Source organism: Lepeophtheirus salmonis, chromosome 13 (genome assembly GCF_016086655.4).
Source record: "Lepeophtheirus salmonis chromosome 13, UVic_Lsal_1.4, whole genome shotgun sequence".
In the NCBI taxonomy this organism is placed as follows: domain Eukaryota; kingdom Metazoa; phylum Arthropoda; class Copepoda; order Siphonostomatoida; family Caligidae; genus Lepeophtheirus; species Lepeophtheirus salmonis.
The window spans coordinates 39,674,834-39,698,064 of record NC_052143.2 but is presented as its reverse complement, the minus strand read 5'-3'; the positions used below and the strand labels follow the sequence as shown (position 1 = coordinate 39,698,064).

General features: G+C 30.4%; 1 protein-coding gene and 1 long non-coding RNA gene across 2 annotated transcripts in view; one reads left to right on the top strand and one right to left on the bottom strand.

Annotated features, from left to right (window-relative positions):
* Window positions 1-23,231, top strand: part of LOC121128289 (glycine receptor subunit alpha-4) — a 174,890-nt gene that overhangs the window by 136,019 nt on the left and 15,640 nt on the right. Inside the window, exon 6 of the mRNA XM_040723870.2 lies at window positions 6,310-6,450. Coding sequence (XP_040579804.2) covers window positions 6,310-6,450 — 141 coding nt within the window. The remainder of the gene's footprint in view (window positions 1-6,309; window positions 6,451-23,231) is intronic.
* Window positions 12,762-15,498, bottom strand: LOC121128290 (uncharacterized). Its single transcript, XR_005868126.2, has 2 exons — window positions 13,439-15,498; window positions 12,762-13,377 (listed from the first exon to the last, which is right to left on the bottom strand). It is a non-coding gene; the product is annotated as an uncharacterized lncRNA (long non-coding RNA).

Sequence of the window (23,231 nt, the reverse complement as noted above, 5' to 3'; positions counted from 1 at the left end):
ATACAAGTTGCCACTATAGTAACATCAGCTGCTATTCTAACATATATATTATCACACTCAATAACATCAAAATCAATTAATATATTTTGGGTTCCTAAAATGTGTTAACATAAATAAGTATGTCACATAAGTTTTGATCAAAAACTAAAATTATAATGTTTTAATGATAATAATCAGAAATTTAATCTTGTCACTAAGATTAACGTAACTACTTTATTCATTTTGCACTCGTCAATATAAATAAAAAATGCTTAAAAACTATTCAAATACCATAAAATATCGTAATTTTGAGTTGTTGTCGGCTGTGTATCCTGGAATAAAATTCGTTCCATACTTATGGTAACTTTTTACCGCATTAATCTAACGAATAAAATTAATACAAAATGTTTTTTCAGCAAAAGTTCATGAATGACTTATAAAAACTCCATCTTTTTAGGGTAATTTTTTTTTCTCAATGAAGTTGTATGTCTGTTTGAAAAATTTATTTGACTTACAGAGACAGGGTCAACTTTTCCTTATTCTTTTGTATTTAGAAGGCATTTTCTCCGCTTAAGAAATTACTTAAGTACTTTTTTAGAATCCGAAACATGTACCTTAAAACATTACTATATTAATTTTTCTTTTATTCAGATCTATTAATGCACAAAATAATACTAGATGTTGCAAAGAAATACTTCTCAAAAAATAACTTTTTTGGCCCCAAAAGAAAATTTTTTACAGTCATACAATCATTTTCTTAGTTCTAGGGGTAAATACAATCAGGATTATACCATCTCAATCCCGAGACAAAAAAAAAATTGAACTTTGTTGACTATTGATATATAAAAAATAATTATAATGAAATAAAAACAAAAAGTTTAATTTACAAATTTCAACACTTTACTTCTTTATAAATATATGTATGTATATGTAACCAGCTTCCCATTCTCATCAAAACTCTGCATCTTTGATATTGATCTATTAAAAATATTATCTATGCCTTGAGGTATTTTCTTTTTGTTTGTCCTTGTCGTGTACACAACTGACTATATTTTTGCTATCAAAGCTTTTAATTTCAATTTTTACGGGTCACTTGACGTGAGGCAATCGCCCTTCGTAATTCTGCAGTTACACTGTTCTTGTAATATCTCCTTCACTCTGTTAATTAATACTGTACGGACAGGCATATGAAGAAGAGGGGTTTTGAATTTTCAATCGGCAAGGTACGGAAAGTGCAGCATTTACTCCTTCCTGCAGGCTTTGTTAGTGAAGAGTGAGGATGTAGGCATTCGATATCCCTTTCTTTCATAAGAAGTAAAAGGAATTTCTTAATAGTCATTTTGGAGCCCCGTGAAAGCATAAGATCCCTAGTCTACTACTGTTTCCCCTAACAATTGATGCCCCACTGTCCTACCTCTGAGCGTTTGCCATTTTCATGCGTCCATTATTGTTTTTGAGGTCATTAAAGTAAAATAAAAAAAAAGAATGTAGTCTGTGAGTAGATGAATGTTTTGCTATCCTTCCATTTGTTCCGTCTCACCTGGAAATTGAATATAAACTTTTTGATGGGAAGATCACCAAACCCAAAACGACATTCTACCATTGTTTGACTAGTGATATTACCATATTCAATGAAATTGGATAAATATGTTCATTAAGTCAAGATACCAAAGTACCAAAAAAAAAAAAAGTAAAAGCCTTAAATATATAAACTAAAATTTGCAAAAGTTGTCATTTTTTTGAAGGATTGTGATAAATTAATGTCACTACATTTAATGGATGAGTTAGATTAAATGCGTAGAACATCATCATAACTTTTTTAAATCCGCATGAAAGTTCACACATATTTCCTAATTTACGTTTAATATCAATCTTGAATTATAACAATCAATTTCTTCTACTTTAACAAGCATTTTTTATCTCGTTTCTTTTTATGAAAAAAATCTCATAAATAAAGACTTTAATTAAACTCCTATTGTTGGTGCAAAACCTAACCACGGCCAAAAAAAAAAAAAAGACGATAATTTACATTTCAATTATAAAATATGATATCTATTACTGTAGGACAAAAATATAGCATTTTTGGCAACTTTTCTCTGCAATATTTGATAAAAACTCATTTTGAGGCATGAGAATAATTGTTTGAGGAAAAATATTTTTGTGTCGATTTTTCCTTATTTTTGCTCTAACTTATATCATTTCAATGACTTATTTTTTTGTAATTATACTATTAAAATAAATAAAAATATTAATAGAGGAAATATTTGACATAAATTAGCTCTAGTGAAATGGGATCCGTTGCAAAAAGTGTGTCGTTAATTTTTTCGTATAGACTATTTATTATTTTATATTATTTTTTTATACTTACACTTTTCAACAAACATGTTGGTTATCAAAAGTCAGGGTTCTAAAAAGGTACGTGAGAGTAAATTTTTCCAATCTATAATACTGACCGTGTCAGAGATCTATTACATCTACATAATTCAATACTTTAGTCCCTTCTCTCCGTAAGGATCACGAAATATTTTTAAATGAAGAGGTGTTTAGAATCCAAATCTTTTTAATATATGGATCTTAAACTCGTTTTAATGCTAGATGAAACACAGAAAAAGTAAAAAAAAACAGAAAAACAGAAAAAGTGCCGTAATCATATGGTAGTTAGTCAAATAAACAAGCCATAGCAACTTCTATATATATCTCATATACCCCCAGACTATCACCGGCATACTACTTTTTCACCATTTATAAAATGAGTTACATATATATGACGTTATTATAAAAACGACATAATATATCATTCGATACCGTATTCTTAAATTGCTTCGTAAGGTTTTATTAAAAGCGTAGGTATAAATTTGTATATGATAGCCAAAGTTTCTTCATATTAATTATAAAATGGCCAATATATATTTATATTATACAATACAAAGGATCAACCAGAAATTGTAGTCCTGTTCTTTTGGAAACGGAGTAATAAGTATAGAATAACTTATTACTGTATTTATTTATCAAATGAATACAATATGAAATAGCCACGACGTATCAAGCGAGTGGAGGGAATCGACAGCTGACAACAAAATACATAGGTTACTTTTGTATTAGCGAGGTAACGCCGTGCCATATTTTTATTGCAGAAGTTTTGTTTCTTCTTGACTATGTGGGAACGGGTGCTCCTTCAACGGACTTCTTGATGTAGTAGTCAGCCATTATGGAGATGCCCAAGGTCTCTGCAGCCTTCTCGGTGCAGAGGAGATTTCACACGCAATGCCTTTTTTATCATTGATTTTTACACTTAGAGACATGGGGGAACACCAAACTTGTTTATTTTTGATTCAACTGGTGTTTGGTTCCGTAATGAAACCTTGTAATTAAAAATAACGGGTATAAAAATAAAATAAATGCTGCTCCAAGTTTTGGCTCTTCACTCTGTATATTCTTTTATCTAATTTTCTTAATTTAAACTCAACATTTGAACTGTTGCAACAATTCCTGATGATGTAGACAATCGTTATTTTTTTTGAGAGTTTGTACAAAGTACAAATTTCTAAATATTTTCGAACAATAGCAGATGTACTATAGTTGTGGTAAACTGCGGTGTGTCTGAGTCCTCCCAGCTTTAAGTAGTTAAGTAAAAAAACAAAAAGTCTCTCATTTTCCCCCAGTATCCCCTCCTTTAAAAATTAAGTTCAGAATAAAAGTGTCGGGAACTACAAATTGTATTCGATTGGAATCCAAAAAAAAAAAAAAAAATATTTCATTGACATGAGAGATTGAAAAAAAAAACATATTTCAAAGACATTATATATGCCTGTGTGCATGTAAATAAATGTGTCGGTTACGACACATGAGGAATCATTTACTTTTATTGCACACACAAACTAACTAAACACGTACAAAAATACAATATATTTATTATTATTTATAATTGTAATTTACAATGCAGTGAAAGTTTGATTCTGCCGAGAAAATAATATTTTTTCGACATTAATAACATGTGAAATATAATTCCCCTCGTTTCATATGCCTTTATCTACAAGTATAACCTGTATGCATGTAGGTAATAGACCAGTGTTGAGAACGATTTTTTTTTTTTTTAACTGAAATACTTTCAACTTTGAATGGTGTCAATGTTCACAATTTGAAAGTACACTTAACATTATCAACAATTCATCTATAAATCGACCGAAACAGATTTTTTTGTGAGACGGGTCAAGAAGGATGATTTTGTAATACCGATTTATACCGTCTTTTTTTTTTTTTTTTTGGGGGGTCGATCCTTACCAGCCTTACAAAATTTATGACACACTCAGACTGGTCTAAACTAGGTATATTTGACCAAAATCAATATAAGGAAATGGTATTTCGCCAAACATTAGTAAGATAAATTAAATAGCAATTCCTATTTATGTTGCTTTATTTTGAAATGATAAATGCTTGATCATTTTCGAGAATTGAGATTATTGATGGGTCTTTGTTGCTATATTTCAATTCAATTGATGTGCAAATATATATTTAGATTCATTTTCCATTTTTCTGGTTTATTCTGGTTATGGCTCATTAGTCAATCCTCCATTTATTTTCATTCAGTAATGTGTAAGTGTATTCTGTGATAAAGCCATAAAATAAATCGATTAAGAAGTAGTAAATCTCCTTTTGGCGTACTTTTATTCTTTTATACAATATTATAGTATTACAATTACTACAATGGGCCTAGAAATTGTTCTTCAAGTCTATATACTTTAAGAAAATGTTCTTCTCTAGGAGCAAACAAGAATAGAAACAATGTACATTGAGTTGAAGGGAATAACTTCTCCTGAGCGCGTTGTTCATTGAGCTATGCCGTTCCATTTCGTTTTGTTATTGTACCATATTTACTCGATACCATTTTTTATTACGTATAATTAACTACAAAATTTGAAAAAGTTTAGGTACCCTTGATTTAGTAATTAAAATAAATAGATGGCTTTAGTATAAACTTGCAGGAGTACCTGACATTGTCTAGAGCTATTACGTGTCGACAAATAGACAAACTTTGCTTTAATGATATTGAAAATAAATCCTCACTTTTACTACACTTTTCATTAGTACAATCATACTTAATTACTCAATACTTAGATGTTATCTCCTCAAGAATGGAAGAGTAATAGTAATAGCTGTTGAAAAAAATAAATAATACATGATAAGCCATGGATTACTTTAGTCTCTAGAGGGCTACTTGGCTGAGCTTTAGTTACACACGCTCGTTGTTAAAAATGAGTACTAAAATCATATTTTATGTAGTGTAGAGTTGTAGAGTAACATATGAGTTAATTTAAACTCATTTCATACATTTTACGTACCGTTTTTATACAACTCTATATATGTGTAGGGATAACATAAAAGCAAGCTGGCATACTTTTCTTCAATATTGCGACAGTATGATAAATATATCCGTTGATATAAGTACTATAATTTATATTAATTCAAAAAAGTGATAAAGTCCTTAGGAGCCGCAGTTTTTAAGGTTAACTGAACTTGATAAAAATCGGTTATTTGGTACCACTGATCATAAAAGATACTGAGACGTTATGACGTGAAAATTATTTTTAAAGAAGAGAGTAAAGTATTCACGTTGCAAGAATAATCCTCACCAACTGAAATTGATTTTATTGATAATCTCAAAATTCGATTTAAAGTTAAAATACCGCACGCTCAAATTAAGTGAACAAGTATATATTATCTTCATGTAAAAATTTAAACAAATATCAATCATATTAATAACTTATTGGATAATTTTTCAGTGTACTCTTCGGTTTTTCATTGAACTAAAAAATTTATAATGCGTTTTTCCTCTCTCTATATATATATATACTCGCACGCTGGATATTATTGTTATTTCTTAGATCCAGTATCTACACAGTCCTGAGATACATTATTCAAAAATGACTGTACGTCCTACATTCACAAATGCATACACAGATCAACTTTGCTTACATCATAATACTTCATTCTGGTCATATACATACGGTACTCCCATCATTAAGTTAAATTTAAATTATATTTACTCATATTTGTAAGCAACCTTTATATGAGAGAGGAAAAGGTTTATTTAGAACACATAAATTCCATTATTATAAATATATCATTTAGATTGGATCGTTAATTTGACGTACTGATAGTTCGTGTGGGGTACATATTTGCATTGTTATCGTATTTTAATATCTGATGGAAAGTAATCATAATCAAATATAGATATGTTTATGTATATATGAAGTATTTCTTGTTAAACTATATTCACCAATTCACCAAATCTATTTAAAATCATAATCTCACCTCTTTTTTCTTTTTTAGTGTCTCATACAACAGATGATTTGATTTTTATATGGTTACCCGAAGATAAAACTCCTCTTGCAGTGGATAATGGCATACAATTACCACAATTAGAGCTTGTATCAAATGATACTGGGGATTGTACATCTGTTTATTCCACAGGTATGTTATTTTTTATTTATTCCAAGTTTTTATTTTTCAATTAAACAACCTATACCCCTAATATGCATAAAGGGCTGTCAGATTCCTTGTCATACTTTGTCCAAAATGTTTATGAAATAAACTAGCATAAAAATATAAAAGTTTTGCTCAATAATGTTTTTTTTTGGAAATAACGTCGGATGGTAACTTTGTTCATCTTCAAAGGAGAATAATTTTGTCTTCCAGCGATGCACCCAATGTCCATATTATTTCATTAGTCATAGCCAAATGTAACTTTATACTTAATCTAGAAAATAAAATAAAAATAAACCCAATAGTAAAGGAATCGCCCTAGCTCATGGGCAATGCGCTCGGGAGAAGTTATTCTCTTCAATTCAAAGTGAGTACGTTTGTGCCCAGGTGATTCCTAGAAAAAGAAATATACTCTATGTATATGGATTTCACCACAAGATTCCTGGGTTAGATGTAGTAAATGTAATACTATAATTTTTACTTATACTTTATCAGTTCGACTTAATCGAACCAATTAAATGAACATTAAAAATTAAAAATAAATTTAAAAGTATAAAAACAACATTCATAGTGGCGTTTACACTTCCTCGTTGGGAGAATGTTCTGTGAGCTTTTTATCCCAGGTATTACGAGGAAATTAAAAAGCTTTGTATTGTAGTTTTGTCCATTATAAGGCAAAGATATTTAGATATCGTTATTTAGTTTATTATCAAAAAGTAAATCATAAGACGGCTCCTCAGTAAATCTAAGGGTCTTATTCTTCCATTTTACAACCCATAACAAAAAATATTTAATTTGCCACAAAAGATTACTTCCGATAGTCGCCCTTCTCCCTCCTTCGGCGGGTCAAAAAAAAAAGTCCATAACTTTTTGTTCAAATTTAAACTTCCTAAAATCTTTGTCGCAGTCCGTCTAAAATTTATTGTCCTCACAGAATCCGTAAAAATATGTAACTGTGTGTCCAGTTTTCCACATTTAAAGGAGCATAACTTTTTTGTCCGCAATTTTCCAGTAAAATAATTGCATAGTAAAGACTTGGTGTTAATATGAGTTTGTAAATGTTTGGCCAAAAATATTAATACTATCAATATTAGTATTCGTTGAAGAGCTATAAAACATTGAAATATAATATTTTAGCTATGACTATAAATTGAGGTTTGGGAACCAAAAACTCTACCGAGCAATTTTTTTTTTTTTTCATTTACTCCAAATGATTATATTTAATAGTTTTATTATTTTGGGGTTTTTGTCTTGTCTTTTGTAGAGAATTCATTAAAATTTTGGCCGGAAATATTTTAAGTCTTATAAAGCAACTCTTACTTTTTGAACATGAATTTAATGAGTTGATTTGAATTATTTTTGTTGAAACATGATTTTTTTGCATTAATGTTATAAATAGGGGTGGCCATTATTATAGATGTAAATTTAGATAAAAAATTCTGTGTTGGTAACTTCCTAGTACAAAGCAATTCTACTCCAATTAATTATTACTCTTAATTTTGAAAGTTGAAACTTATCAGGAGACAAGGAGCACAATAGTAATCTCTCTAAGGAGATACATATCGTTAACCCAGTACAAAAATATAATAACGGGCTAAACATAAAAAAATATTTTGGCTTTTTCGGGGTACAATAGATGGTGATTTTGATTCTTCAAAAAAAAAAAATGCTAAAAATTAATATATTTCCATAGTTCAGAAGTCACACTATCGTAACTGCAATATGCCATGAATCTATTAAGTGCAAGACTTGACTGTGAATAAAACAGTCCTATATGCAATGCAGTGTAGAAATCCATCATAGAAAGGACGAATATTTTTTCTGATTATTAGCTGCAATGGTGTGTAATCCATATTATTTGATTTTAACAAATATAATTATCACAATTTTACTTCAATAGCTACAAGCAAAAGTATACAACAATATTTTTAGTAAATTTTTTCATCTTTATATGAATAAAATAGTTCACATCCATTTTACATCCATGAAATGTAAATTTTAAACAGTAAATATTAAATAAATTAAATGTAAACTGTCCAAAACAGATAGCATAGTGGAGTGCTAAATTTAAAATATGTTGCTGGGAAAAATGTACTAATCAATTTTAAGAAATTTGTGCCATTGATAATTAAAAAACTTACAATAAAGTAACTTGATTATCAATAACAAAATTGATTAAGATATAGTTACTCAAATATTGAAAGTGAAATATCTCAGTTCAAGCTAATGTCCAGATAACATGTGTTTACTTTTGTTCAAAGATATGTTGGCTCTCAGAGTTTTCATATTTTTTTTAAGTTTTTACATTTATCGAGATTTCAGATATTTTTAAAACGGCTATATTTTTTTTTTTGAGTTTAGGGAGAAGGCAGAAGCGAAATATAATCCCAGATGCAAAAACTAAACTTAAATGGATGTCTAGTTTAGATTTAGGACATCTTAAATGTCGCAACGCCATAAGTTCTTAAATTAAATTTAAGCTGCTGCGGGAGCCTACTTTGAATAACTCTTACTGTTGTTAACATCGGCTATTTGTAACTTTGAAGGGGGAAATGCTTTAAAAATATAGGAGGAGAAACTCATAAATTTAAAATAGTATTAGTGCCCTGATAACTTTATAAAATTAATATTTTCAATATGCATTTTTAATATCATTTACATTAAGAAAGGTGGATAGGAATTACTTATCCCTGCATTAAAAGGGAGATATTTCCACCACGACCATATAAAAAATGAATGAAGATATTTATAAAAAGTGAAATAAACTGGGAATGTATTGGTCCCAAAATTTTAGAGAATTTTCATAGCGTCCACTATGTGAGTAACGTACAACTAAATTATTTTTGTAAAATAATATTATCATTAGGGAGTTGTATTATTTTGCCACAAGGTAATGCTCATGCGCCGTTGATAACCTTAGGTAATTTACTAAAATAATAATGTACAGGGTCGTGCACTACAATAGGAACAAACTTTGACCTCATCCAGATCCCGTGTGGGTGTATCAAAGCCAAGCTAATCCTGTTCATTCAAGATGTTAGATAACCAATAAAATAAATATTTGTTCGTTTTTATTTTTAGTCAGTTGTCGAAATGGATAAATACGATCACTCATCAAGTAGTGTTTTACTAATTTGAAATTTCTAGAATTATTGGAACGCAAATTTCTCTAGCATTAATTATGCTAGAGTGCTATAATTGGTACCATCTGATTTCCCTTTATTCTAGGATTTCAAATTGGGTCATAATTTGTTTTTTTATCAACTCTGGGGCTGTTTATGCAAGGTTAATATTTTTCTTTATAAAATAAAATGGTTCCCCGTGGGAGAATCGAGGTAATGATTGAAGATTATGTAAGTCATATGGAAAATTAATATACCATTACTATCCATGCTATTCAATAAACCAAAAAAATTGTTACAATACATTTGTTCAGGAACTGGGTGAGGTCAAAGTTTATTCCGATTGTTGTGAACGACCCTGTATTATGGTGGACGCATAAAAAATTCAAAACATTTTTAAGTACTGATAACAAAGATGGTACGAGGCCGATTTTAAGTCCCCTATTAATGACCACTGCAAACCTTTTTTTCCTTTTCTAATAATAAAATTGTAATTTTCTCGACTAAAGTCTGATCTCAAACAATCAAAAACATCTCAATAAATGCTATATATTGGGAAAAAATTGTGTTTACATGCTAATTTTTAATATATTTGACAAAAATAAATAATAAATCCCTATAAGTAGGATTATATATGTACAATTAGATTTTTTTAAGGAGTAATTTATTTGACTTATTCAGTAGTAGGGTGATATCATACAAATAAATGTCCTAAAAATACATAAAAATCATCCATAAGACATATATTTTTATTAGTAGTACATACCATGTATTTATATGCAATGTGCATATCTATGCAGTCCTAGTAGTATGCATAGATATCAAGCCATGAAATTAAATGAGAAATTTATGTGCCTCATTTTTTTATCAAATTTTTAAAGGAGAAATGAATTTATGTTTTATCTTAAAATGATATGACGATAATAATATATATAATAAAATGGTACAGTACTTTTATCACAAAAAATACGATTTTATAAATTTAACATATTAAGTATATATCTAGATAATTATACATATACAAAATGCAGTAAATTCATTAAACAATTTTTGTAAAAGAGATATGAGCCTATAGTAAGGCGCATTGCCATTATTCGTTTGACTCAAGCTAGGTACTTTACACAGTCTGAAAAAAATCAAAATATAAATTTGAAAATGGGGTTCTACGTTGTGTATGGATTCTCTCTTCCAATAAATACCTCAATTATTAAAATCCATTGTCTATTGCCTAAGAAATCCGGAGATTCATGGTCGAGAATTAAATCCGTCTTCTCCAAGAATTGCACGCACTAAGAACTGGTTTCTTAAGACTAGAGTATTAAATATGACGCACGGAGGCTGTATATTATTCTCGCACTCAACTTATGTATCTCATCATTTATGACTATCCTAGTTATAATCATGGAACCTATACTTTCTTAGATGTGAATTGTATGAGTTTCAGTGACCGGAAAGGAATGAGCATAACATAAACATGACACTACTCTCATAATTTATTAGTGGCAACAAACTCCTTCATCTCATAAAAACTGATAACGTGAATCAACTTCTTTTTTTTTTTTTTTTTTCACAAATGAACAGAAAAATATTCAAGGTTCCTTAATTGTTTTCAAAAAAATTCTTTGTCTATTGGAAGGAGTGATTTTTTATCCCAAACTACCACACAAATATGTAGTTCATTACATTCTCAATTTATTAGGGACTACAAACTGCTTTAGCTCATAAAAACTTATTCTGTCTATTATTTTTTATACTTATTTTTTTAAATAATCTTTATTAATTAGTAGGGTCCTTTTTGGGCCAAAACGTCGGAGCCAACTCGGAGTTCATTTTAAGTTATTAAATGAAGTTGTATATTGCGACTTTTTCTTGATTTGTTTCAATGTTAAGATAGTTTAAACCTTCTAAAACTTTATTAGGTAATTTTTTTGTAATTTATTTAGCAAAAAGTAATCAAATTTATTATTTAAAAGATGTATATATTGATGGCGTCACCATACGTGAGGGAGACAAAAGATTAGAGCACTCCCTCTTTTGTAACATGCATACTCAATAGGATTTTAGAAATTAATATATGGTATCCCACTAGGACGTACCCATACTTTATTTTTGCCAAGTTTTTTTAATATATTAAAGTGTGTATAATAATAATAAGTATTTTATGAAAATCCAGTGTAATTTTTGGCTGGCTCGTTTTTTTTTTTTTTTTTTTAAATTGGTAATCTGGAGAATAAATTTTCTTTCCTTAGGAGCAGTCATTATTATTTTATTCCTGAGTTGTGAATATCCTTTTCAAAATATATTCATTCATATTCAAACCCTGATTGAACATTCGTGTGTTCTCATAAAAGTACGTAATCTTGAAGATTTGTTGTGGAGTTATAATTTTATTTCCTTATTAGACTCAGAGTAAAATTGGGAATCAACATTGGAGTAATTATCGCCAATGTCCTAGTTTGTATACTTTTTGCCTACCTCCCTAGTAACAGCTGATTGTAGCTATGCTAATGAAACGTCAAGAGTGTTATTCTTTCTCCCGTCCTAAGCATTCTTCAAATTAAAAGGGTTACCACTTTGATTTTCAGTTTCTATTTTTTAACATGCCCATTCTTCATTGATTATAAGTATGTTAATTGTAATATAATAAAAAAACGAAGAATAAAAATATAAAATAAAATGTACTTTATTCGAATGTATATTAAATTGATATAAAAAGTCTAAAGTAAAGCTTCCTTAAATACTCTTAGGATATTTAATAAATTGATTGAATTATCTCTAGACGAATTTTATTATTGTCCAAAATAAAATATTCTCGCAGGTCAATTTTACATTTTGAAAGAGCAGAATAGTTTATCTGGTAAATACAATCCCACGAATGAAAGTGATTGTCCTTTGGCTTTTTTTTTTTTTTTCCCCATGGAGCATAAACACGGAGGCACCTTGCATTGGTCATGGACACAGCAATTTAATACAGCCACCCGTAATGGATATATCCTTGAGGTGGGATATATTTTACTTAAACATTTTAATCATCTTGTACACAAAAATAAAGGAACATTTATAAAAATGTAGGTTATTAATAAAAAAGTAAGAAGGTAATAATAAAACAAAACCAAAAACACAGACAATAAAAATATCGACCATCCATAAAAACAAAATAAATAAAGTAAACTAAAATAAAATAAATAATATATTGTTAAAAAATAAATAATTAATAAAACAGTTTTTATCGTGGAGATTACAAGCAGCCATCGTCTAAGAAACATCCTCAAAGTGTTTAGTGCCCGAGATAATTTTGATGAAACTCTGTACATCACTTTTACTCCCATAAACGTCATCATAATTTTCCTTCTATCTTCTTCTTGCCCTGGCAAGAGCGTTGCATTCTGTCAGGAAATGGATAAGAGACTATGATCCTTCTTTACATAGTCTACATGAGTACTCATGGACTAATCCCATTTTTTAGATGTATTTTCATTGAAATATGGCCAGAAATAAATCTCACAAAATTTTGAGAGATGTTCTAATAAGTGACTATTGCAATTTTCATCCATGATTAGGACTTGTAAATAACCGTTTCATTTGACGGCAACTTGGATCAATCTGCCATTACTATTCATATTTGGCAGTTATTATTTTTTTAATTTCTACCTCTAACGTTGTCTGCGGAACTTCTATATGTGATTGATAAGTCATTTGGCATCCCATTTTAGCCAGGACATCCACAAATTCGTTCACAGTGTTTATGGTTATACTGTATGCCAATTTTTAAGGCAATTGCAGGCTTTTAAATCTAATAGCATTGTTATCATCATACGGATATAAAGTACACGTAGTGTAAAAACAGTATTTACCTGATAAAATCACTCGGTAATAATCTTAGCTTCAATCAGCATACCATGAAACTATAGAATATTTAATCCAGTACTCATGAGGTCTATTTAAATTACGAAGAAGAATAACAATAATAGCTACCTTCAGTGTAAGTTGATGAGGCGGCAGACCGAATAGATTCAGTGTATTTAGAAATTCAGCCGGATATTTATATGTAACATCAGTTTCTTCAGATATAGCAATACTTTCAAATTCAACTTTTTCTTTCTTTATTAATCACCTCTACATCCTTATTAGTGAGGCTAAGATAGCATTTTCCCCTCCTTCATTCCATGTTTAATCAAATGCATTTACTTAATGAAGATATTAAAAACAGTTAGAAGATATAAAGTCCAGAAATGTACGCCTATTATAGATATATGTTAGTTACATTGACGTAACTTCACCAACCTTTGCGTCAAGATACTTCGCGTACACTTTTCTCTTTTGGAAAGTAAATAAGGAACCTACTATCCTTTTATGTATGGCGTAACATAATTCCTTAAAAAGATATCCATTAGCCTTGGAATAAAATATTTAAAATATACCTATATTTAGGCCTTGAACGTGCGTAAGGGTTTTCTTCTATGTATGTTCTGACATCCTTGCAGGTAACTTTTATGACTGACGCATTCTACCTCTCATAATATCATCAATTATTTCTACAAATGTCTTCCAATCTGGGCCTAAAGGCCTTTTATACATTGATGATGTTGGCATTTAAGATATTAGCACATTCCTTCTCAACGAAAGGTCTTCAAGGAATCAAAATTGCGTTGGGGGGACTTTGCAGATCTTCCTCTTGATGAAGCCCCATGTTCCATAGTCCAGTGGCGAGCAATCTGATTGATAGGGAGGCCACAATTATAGAAGCCAGAAATCGGTGAGTTATTCCTTACACAAAGTTTGAGTTGTTATGGCATTATGGCCAGGTGCTAAGACTTGTTGCCAATGGGCATCGTCTTAGGGAAAGTTGACATCCAACCAGAGCTTAACAACCTCTTTCATACCCTCCTGATACTTTTTGTCCTCCACCCTGAGCCACACCGGTAAAGAAGACTTCAGTGACAATCTTGTTCTATCTTCCACTTCCTGGAAAGGCTCATACCATAATTGATGTACCTCCTAAGCTTACAAACAAGCTCAACTGAGCAATTCACAATATCCAGGACCTCCTTTAAAGAGTTATAGACATTGTGAATTGCTCAAGAATTGAGACCACCTGTCCATGGGGACAGCATTTATGTACACTGCATTAACCTCTCCAACAGAAAAAATTTCCTGCCTCGTATCGTCGGGCAAGTGTTAATGTAAAGCCCTGGTTACACCAGTCCTTAAAATTGACCTTGAAATCCATCTCATTTCACGCTTCCATCCCTATTATTAGTGTTGTGTCGGTCTTTATTCATTTGGTCCATTCCAGTTTTAGGACAATCAGGACAAACCCTGGGACCTTTCCTTAAGGCTGTAGGTGCTTGGGAGCGGTTCTTAAATTATTTTTTTATAAAAGTATCAATCGTTTATTAACTCCAATAAGATATATGAAATATGCATTAAGATTATTGACCATATCTTGCTAAAAATATGATTTTTTTATTATAATACGAACATATTATATTATTGTTATTTAATTATATGATTTGTTCTATTGTATAACGGAATAATTAAAAAGAGGAAAAACACCTTCATTGACGTCACGAGGGATCGATTTTACCTTCTTTGAGGACTGACAAGTGGGATTGGACTGGATGGGACCGGACTGGACTGCGGTCCTCGGTCCTTAATAAGGACCGATACAACACCACCTGATATCAGTCTTTTAAAAACTTTCAATATTTCAAAAGGCCCTTTACAAGAAATCATTTCCACAAGTATTAATCAAAGTACCTCAATTTACCCATTGAATTAGTTTTGGAAAACTTTTAGTTCCTTTCATGCCGATAATAATAATTTGCCATTAGTTTTGATTTACGACTAATTGATGTATTTATCGTTTTTATGAGAATTGGATCCTTGATGGTAGAGATTGATTAATGATGATCCCAACAGTTGATATATATGCGATGATGTCATATATCAAAGTCCATTTCAGTTTTTGCGTCCAAGACGCGGCATCAAAATTTTGGGACTGATACATCCCTTGTACAAGGCGTTTCAGAATGTTTTATCTGAGGCTGGTTCAATTATTAATTTAAGTAGGACTCAGTTTCGAGGAGGAAATGTGATCCTTATTTCCTTGTAGATTTATGTTAAAATTAATGAAACACTTTGACAAAAATGTGCGGATTTAAAAGGGAAAAAATTAAAAACTTTTGGTTTTTGATGATTTTATGGATACCCTAACAGTACTAACTGGCATTACCTAAAGTTATGTTAGCCTCATCGAACCAACAAAATTTGCTTTCATAAAATGGAAGCTGACTCCCCTACAAATTTTAGATGTTACTTTCAGTTTTTCATGAGCACACTCACACTATTTTACTTCAACTTACTCTCCTCAAGAATAAAAGATTAAAGTAATAACTACTTGAGAAAAAAATAGTATGATTTGATTAGGCATAGAGTACTTTAGCTCGCTGCTACATATCATCAAATATCACATTACTTTTTTTTTTTTTTTAAATTTCATATTGTATACAGCTTTGAACTTATAATGTAAATGTATATGAGTTTGATATACATCAGAAAGCAATATTATACAGTAATACCGGTTTATCATACTCCCCCTTTGTCTTGATACTGAATAGGTATATGATATACATCGGGGTACACTCTATACAATGCACGCTTTTTACACATACGATACTACATGCAAAAGTCTGAACGACCTAATTGATATGACTAAATTGTTATTTCTTGGAGTTTATATGTAGTTATACAGGGTTAAAATTATACTGATCAACATTTATACTTTTTTGTCTTAAAATCATATTGCACAAGATTTAGTAGAATTTCAGTCCCTCTTTAAGAAATTGTATTAGTTTTTCTCTATCAGGTTTTAATCTTTTGGAAAAGAGTTCATACAATTTTGGCATGTTTCTCTATTCTTTAGATTCAAAACTTTATTTTGACATGATATTGATATTGAACATATATCCATAATGGTTTTAAAATTATAAAAGATAAGGTAAAGTTTGTCAGTGAAAATGAATTTGTGGTGAAGGATAGCTTCAATATAGATTAATATTTTAAATAATATGGATCATTAACATGATTTATATTTTAAAAGGTGTGTGATCATTTTATATCTCTTCTCAGTGAGGGAAAGGTCAAAGAATGAATATATTTTATTTGTATTAAAATGATGTTTTGAAATATAATAATCTTTGATTAAGAAATAAAATTGATATTTATTTCCAATTACATTACATTATTTCATGGGCTTTTTCCAGAGCCATCCTTCCTTTTTATAGTCTTGTTGTGTTCTAGCCTCATTGTAACATTTTAGATGGTCTTAAGAGCAATGTCCGTTAGCCTGACCACCTCTGTTGGAGTGTGATACGTAAGAAAAAGAGTTGATGCCCTAAGCCTTGAATTTCGCTGCGATGACATTTCTTGTCCGATCTAAAAAAAAAATCAAAAAGCAGCAGGTGCTTGAGATACATGGTCATTGTACAATTACAGACAGTTGTAATTTTCACACATAGAACCTCTCAAATCAATATAATACAAGTGTGTAATTTTTATATTTCCACCTGATATCAATTATCATAATTGTAAACTCCTGTTAGAGTGTGGAATCCAAGGTCTTGTATAACTAGGGATCGGTATTTATCAATGGGGGGAGTCTTTTTGCAGAGGAAGTACTCCTTGTCAATTAAATTCTTACTCTTGGCTATAATGATGGGAGGTAAAATATGAAATTGTACTCATCAGTAGATTCATTTATATGCTTAATGTGTTTACAAAAATTTGAAAGTAGCTAAGAGTTATCATACTAATTATTACTTATAAATATTTTATAACCAAAAATAATATTTCATAAAAAAAGATATGAGTTAATATAATTGTTTTTCCCACCTACTTATGTAATAATCTACATCAGTCGGTGTTATTAAAAACTCGTCTATTTTTACAACTGAACTAATAATGTCCAACAAATTTGTTGATGAAAAGTTTTACAATGAAAAGGCTATTTACATAAAATATGCATTCATTTCTTCTTATAATCAGATATGAATTGTATAATTTGCAAATATACGAAACTTTATATATATCAGTAAAAACATAGCACAACTAATTTATTGGAACAGTATCAATATACTCGTATGTACTTTAAAAATTGTTCGATCAATATTATCAATATGCAATAAAAAAGGTCAATAACGATAAAAAATATCTACCTACCAAATGTAACTTTTACCTGTTTTTTTTTACTATTAAATAACAGGATGATGCAAAATGAGCCTTAATGGGTAAAAATGAATTTATATATTGATGTTTTAGAATCATTAGCATATTTTTTTTTTTTTTTTTTGCACAACTGTTTTCTTGAGCTTTGACAATCATTCCTGTGGGGTTAGACTGCTTAAAACAAGACAGGTTCATTATTTAAACAAGCAGAAGTATACAAACCTGTTACAATGAATATTTGTATCATTTTAAGGACAAGGGTATATTGAGGCTTCTTTCTTTTCCACACCAAAATAGAGCAATATTTCACATTCTGAACAGAAAAATCTGGAACAGATTTGTCAGATATATAGAACAGTGCTCCACAACCTTTACACATTTTTCTGGCTTGGTTTAAAATGGACGCCCAGTGAGGATAACACGGTCGTTTCAAAATAACAGACTGATTGATAGACTTAGACTAGAACTATAATTAGAGATGGGATTTGTGTAAGAGTGGGAGGAGAAGGCAGAAGCGATACATATGGTACTCATGAATTAATACCTTTTTAATATGACCCAATGAGTCAATAAATAATTATGAACCCTAAAATCAATAAAATTATTATTCGTACTTATTACTTTCTTCATGCCCTGCCAACTGCAAATGAAGTTGTAAGTCCAGTTTTATAAGCGTGCTAGATTTAGATAATAAATAGAAGAGAAACAACTAATTAATTATTGTGCTATCCAGTACTGATTGATAAATGGACCCCGGGTCGGGAGTTGGGTACCGTTGAATTAAAACAACCAGCACACGCCTAAGGTGGCATTAATGATGATACACTACGATATAATTAGATGGAGTAAGGAAGTGAGGGGAACTTTAAGAGGATTATTGTGACTTGTAGAGAAGACAAATATGATATAAAATAAAAATATTTTTCATTTTTGTAGAAAATGGATTTACAATACGTTAAATATTTATTTCAAGGTTTGAAAATGAGGCATTCTATGAGGTTATATCAAACACAAATCCAATAATGATACGGTAATATAGGATGGTAGTCTAAAAAGTTTCCGACCTAACAAAGATACTAATATCTTTGTTAGGTGGGAAACATTTTTTGAGTGTTTTTATTTTCCAACATAATCTCCATTTAACTCTACACACTTATCCCAGTGATGCTTTTATCTCTGTAACCTACGCATTTAGTTCTCGGCGTTTTTTTCTGCAAAACAATTATTCACAAAACACCTTTCTGCTTTTGGCTCAATTACTCCGAGTTGGATTGACTAAAACACGTCAAATTTTGACGTAACAAGCCTTTGTTTGTCTGCTATTGTTTGAATCTGCTTAAACGTTACACTTTCAAAAAAATATATATATTGAAATGACAGCTTGATACTCGATTTGATCCATTTTCACAAAAACGCTCATATCAACTCTCTCAGACGACTGTTCTAACTGCGCATTCAAAATGGCTGAAACATTAATGAGTAACTGTCAACAAATGCTGGATAAATGTTATTTGCTTTTATTTACAATTGCTGTCATCTTCAAATTTATGACGGATTCTTTTCAGACCAACCTAGAACGTTTTTATTCACCATTACTTTAGGGTTAAGAGAAAATATACATTGTAGAAGAAGTGCTGAGTAGGTAGAAATGAATATGCTAGAACCCATAAATTGATTAAGCTATATCTAGATAAGCGTTTTTTTAACTCATTAATTGGGTACTAGTACTTGGGAATTGGATGGGTTTATCATATGTTATTATCCACTAAAACTTAATCTATCTTTATGACTAATTATAATAAAATATTTTTTATGTAATAAAGATCTTAATCACCAAACATTAATTTCATTATATTTTTGGACAGCATAAGACATTAAATTATTAGGTTTTTTATGTACTCGTAGTATATGTGGTATGATATGTTAATAAAACCAAAGAGGGATTATTATTTAATCAAAAATAATATTATGGTGTACATAAAGCCACCAAATGCAGGTTAAATTGAAGTAAAGAATCATATTTTTTCACCTCTCTGATTGGTTTAAAATCATCATCGGTAGATTGTTTCAATTTTGAGAATCTTCAGTGTACGAAATCTAATTTCTTTATCAGATTTGAAAAAATAAAGAGATGTTGATCCAAAAAAATAGGATTTAAAAGGTAATTATTTAATAAAAATATATGAAACATTTATAACTCAACAATCAGCATGGACGAGCACGCTTTTGCCCTTATATTCTATGTTTTAAGTTATTTTTTTGTTTTTTCGCGAGAAGTTGGGTTGAGAACTTTTTGGTATTCCAGTATATTATGCCGTTACTTTTATTGTATCCCACAATCTCTTCTCCAAAAATAAACAGAGAAGAAAGGCCCAAAGTCAGTTGGTAGTAGGCCAATTCCTCACAAATACGGAATTATTATTCAATAATTTTTGGGGATTACTTTCAGCTTAACATAAGCTATTTCTAATCAACGTTCAAAGCACTCATTAGAGGAGATGATGGAGAAACATCGTCAGTAGACAACAAAATAGTTTGTACCTTTGCGAGTTAGTGAGGTAACGCCCTGATATATCTGTCATGGATTACACAAGGAAAGGATAGAAGCAAGAGAAAATATTTTTCTGATTACGAAACATTTGTCATCATAACATTATCTTCTTCATTTTATAACTTAATATACTTAATCACTTGAACGTACTATGAATGGTTAAGTTGTTATATTATTTTTAAGAGCTTTTTCACTCTTAACATATATTTTACTTAAACATTTAATGTGTGTGAGAACTCCAGTTCTGGGGTTTAAAATCGGAGAATATATAAAGTTTACTCAAGTTTTTCTGGAGTCTCAAGGAGAACAATTAATAGATAAAAGTCATTGAAAAAGTTAGAGCCGATTAGACTTATCCTTCAAGACAAATACCAAGAAATCTCAAATGTTGGATTCCTTAAAATATATGATTGAGTTGAAGTTATCTCTGCACTTTTAGAAATGGAATATATTATTGTTTCATTTGCAAGCAGTTTCTATAAATAGATTTATAAAACCAACAAAATCGACATAGGTCATGGAATACGCGCTGAGAAGAAATTATTCTCTTGAACTCAGTGTGCGTAGGTTCGTGCCTTGGTCATTCATAGAGAAAGAAATATATTATATGTATATGGACTTCACACAAGATTCATAGGTTAGATGGAGTAAATATAATACTACAATGTTTACTTATACTTAATCAGGGCAACTGCATCTAACCAGTTAAATGAATATTTTAAAAAATATATATACAATATTCTACAAAAATTAATTATGAATTCAGAAATCCATTAATTTTTATAAGCTACTCCCACTAATCAGAAAATGGAATTGGAATACCTAAAAAAAAACATAATATCAAGGAAGAATGCGAATTTGGTGATAGTTTCCGTAATATATATCACAAATTTTGTTACAGAAAAGAGTGATCATCTTCGGCAATGTAATAAACAGGAAAAACTTTGATAAGAAAGATTGTGCACCTGATTAAAGAAAAATATCAAAATTGAACGGTACATTATAAATAATTAGTATATTAAAAATAAGCCTAATATTATTAGATAATATATTTTCAAGGTTGTGCCTAGTTCAGGTTCAGGGGTTCTATCGGTCTTGGTTTTTTCATTTCAACTGTTTTGGTCTCGCTTCAGCTTTATCGGTCTCGGTTCTCTTTTATAAAGGCTCAGTAAGTTAACAGGCAGTTAAAACAAGGGACGTCGCTAGAAATTTCGGGTCCAGGAATGGATATTAGATGCAAATAGGGATGCAGCTACCTAATACGCTGTGTGCACAGTGCCCCAAATTCCAGCAGGGGCCCTGAAAACTAAGGTTGCTTAAGATAATAGTTTTCAAAGTGGGGCCATGAGGGAAGGCTAGGGGGCTGCAGGAAGATGGAGAATTGAGGATTGCTTTCAGTCTACACATACATAGTACACATGTTTCGTATAAAGGGGCCTCAGCTAAAAGTGGATTAGTGTAGAGGTCCTTGGTATAGTAAAGTTTGGGAAACCTTGGCTTTGAAAATATTATAGTTATCATATTATAGGACACAACATGCTTAGTAGCTGACCTGAATCCATAATCTACGTCACTCCTACCCTTTTTTTTATTTAAACCGTCTGGTCCAATTATAGGGAAAAAAACTCTGAAAATTGATTTATTGATTAAATATAATTTATTTCTTTAATATATATATATTATATATAGGAACAGAAAGTACCGGTTTCACTTTGTTGGTCCCGGTTCTAGCAGTTTAAGAACCGGAACCGCTTGAACCGTTAGAACCGCTGACCGATAAGGGCACAAACTTCTATAATTTCTATTTTTCGTTTATATTTTACAAATTATGATCGACCTTACTATTGTTCTCATATCTTGAAGAGTGTTCAAAATATCCAAATTTCGAACAAATTTATTTTACGGGCGTAGCTAAGTTTGTAATGAGGACAAAAGTTTTTATTTATTTTTGCTGTCCCAACCCTTGCCCCATGATATCTGTAAATGTTTTCGAGTAGGAGTAAATATTATATAAAAAGCTAGTACAACTAAAAATTATGATTGTAATTCGTGGAAAATAATTAAACATTTTATCTTTTAAAATTGGGTTAGCGTTATTGGAAATAATAATTACATAGTATGAGCCATCCTCAAAAATATATCATTTTTTTGCGGCAAAGTGTTTGGACAATGAAAAGATCCAACCATTATATTTGGAGTTGGAGTATTTATTCCAGCTCCATACCCACATAGAGTTAGATAAAATGTAAGGTATCTTAAATTTAGAACAATAAATTACCTTTTTTAGTTGTGGGAAATAGTATAATTAGTAGGAAAACAAAGATTTTTAACAAAAGACATTTATCTTTACACATAGTTAGAGAAAAATTAGTTTATATACCATATAATTTATTTTTTTGTAAGAGGAAAAAATGAATGAGCAATCGCTGTTTTGAGCATGATTGACACACAATAAGAAGAAGCACTTTTTAAATGTATTTTCTACATACATCAAATTGGTTAGTATTAGCATTATTATGTCAATACTGATCTGTGGTTATATGTACCTGAGTGGTGTATATCGGGCAAACCATTATTATTTACTCATCTCTATAATGCAAATTTTGAGTGGTTAAGCGTCATTTTTGACAATATTCTGATGAACAATGTTGTAGAACACATAATTAGCTATCGATTCCTAAGAAAAAAATTGTCCTAGTCACCACCATGAGCACACAGTACGAGAAGAGGATTGAGATCCTAGTGCTCCTCCTCGTGGGATTGCTCCAAAAGGTCATTGGGGAGAACACTTGGGCCTTGAAGATGATGATTTACAATCTATCATGCGGTTGAAGGTCGGGAGGACCTCAGACACTCTCCAAGGAACAAGG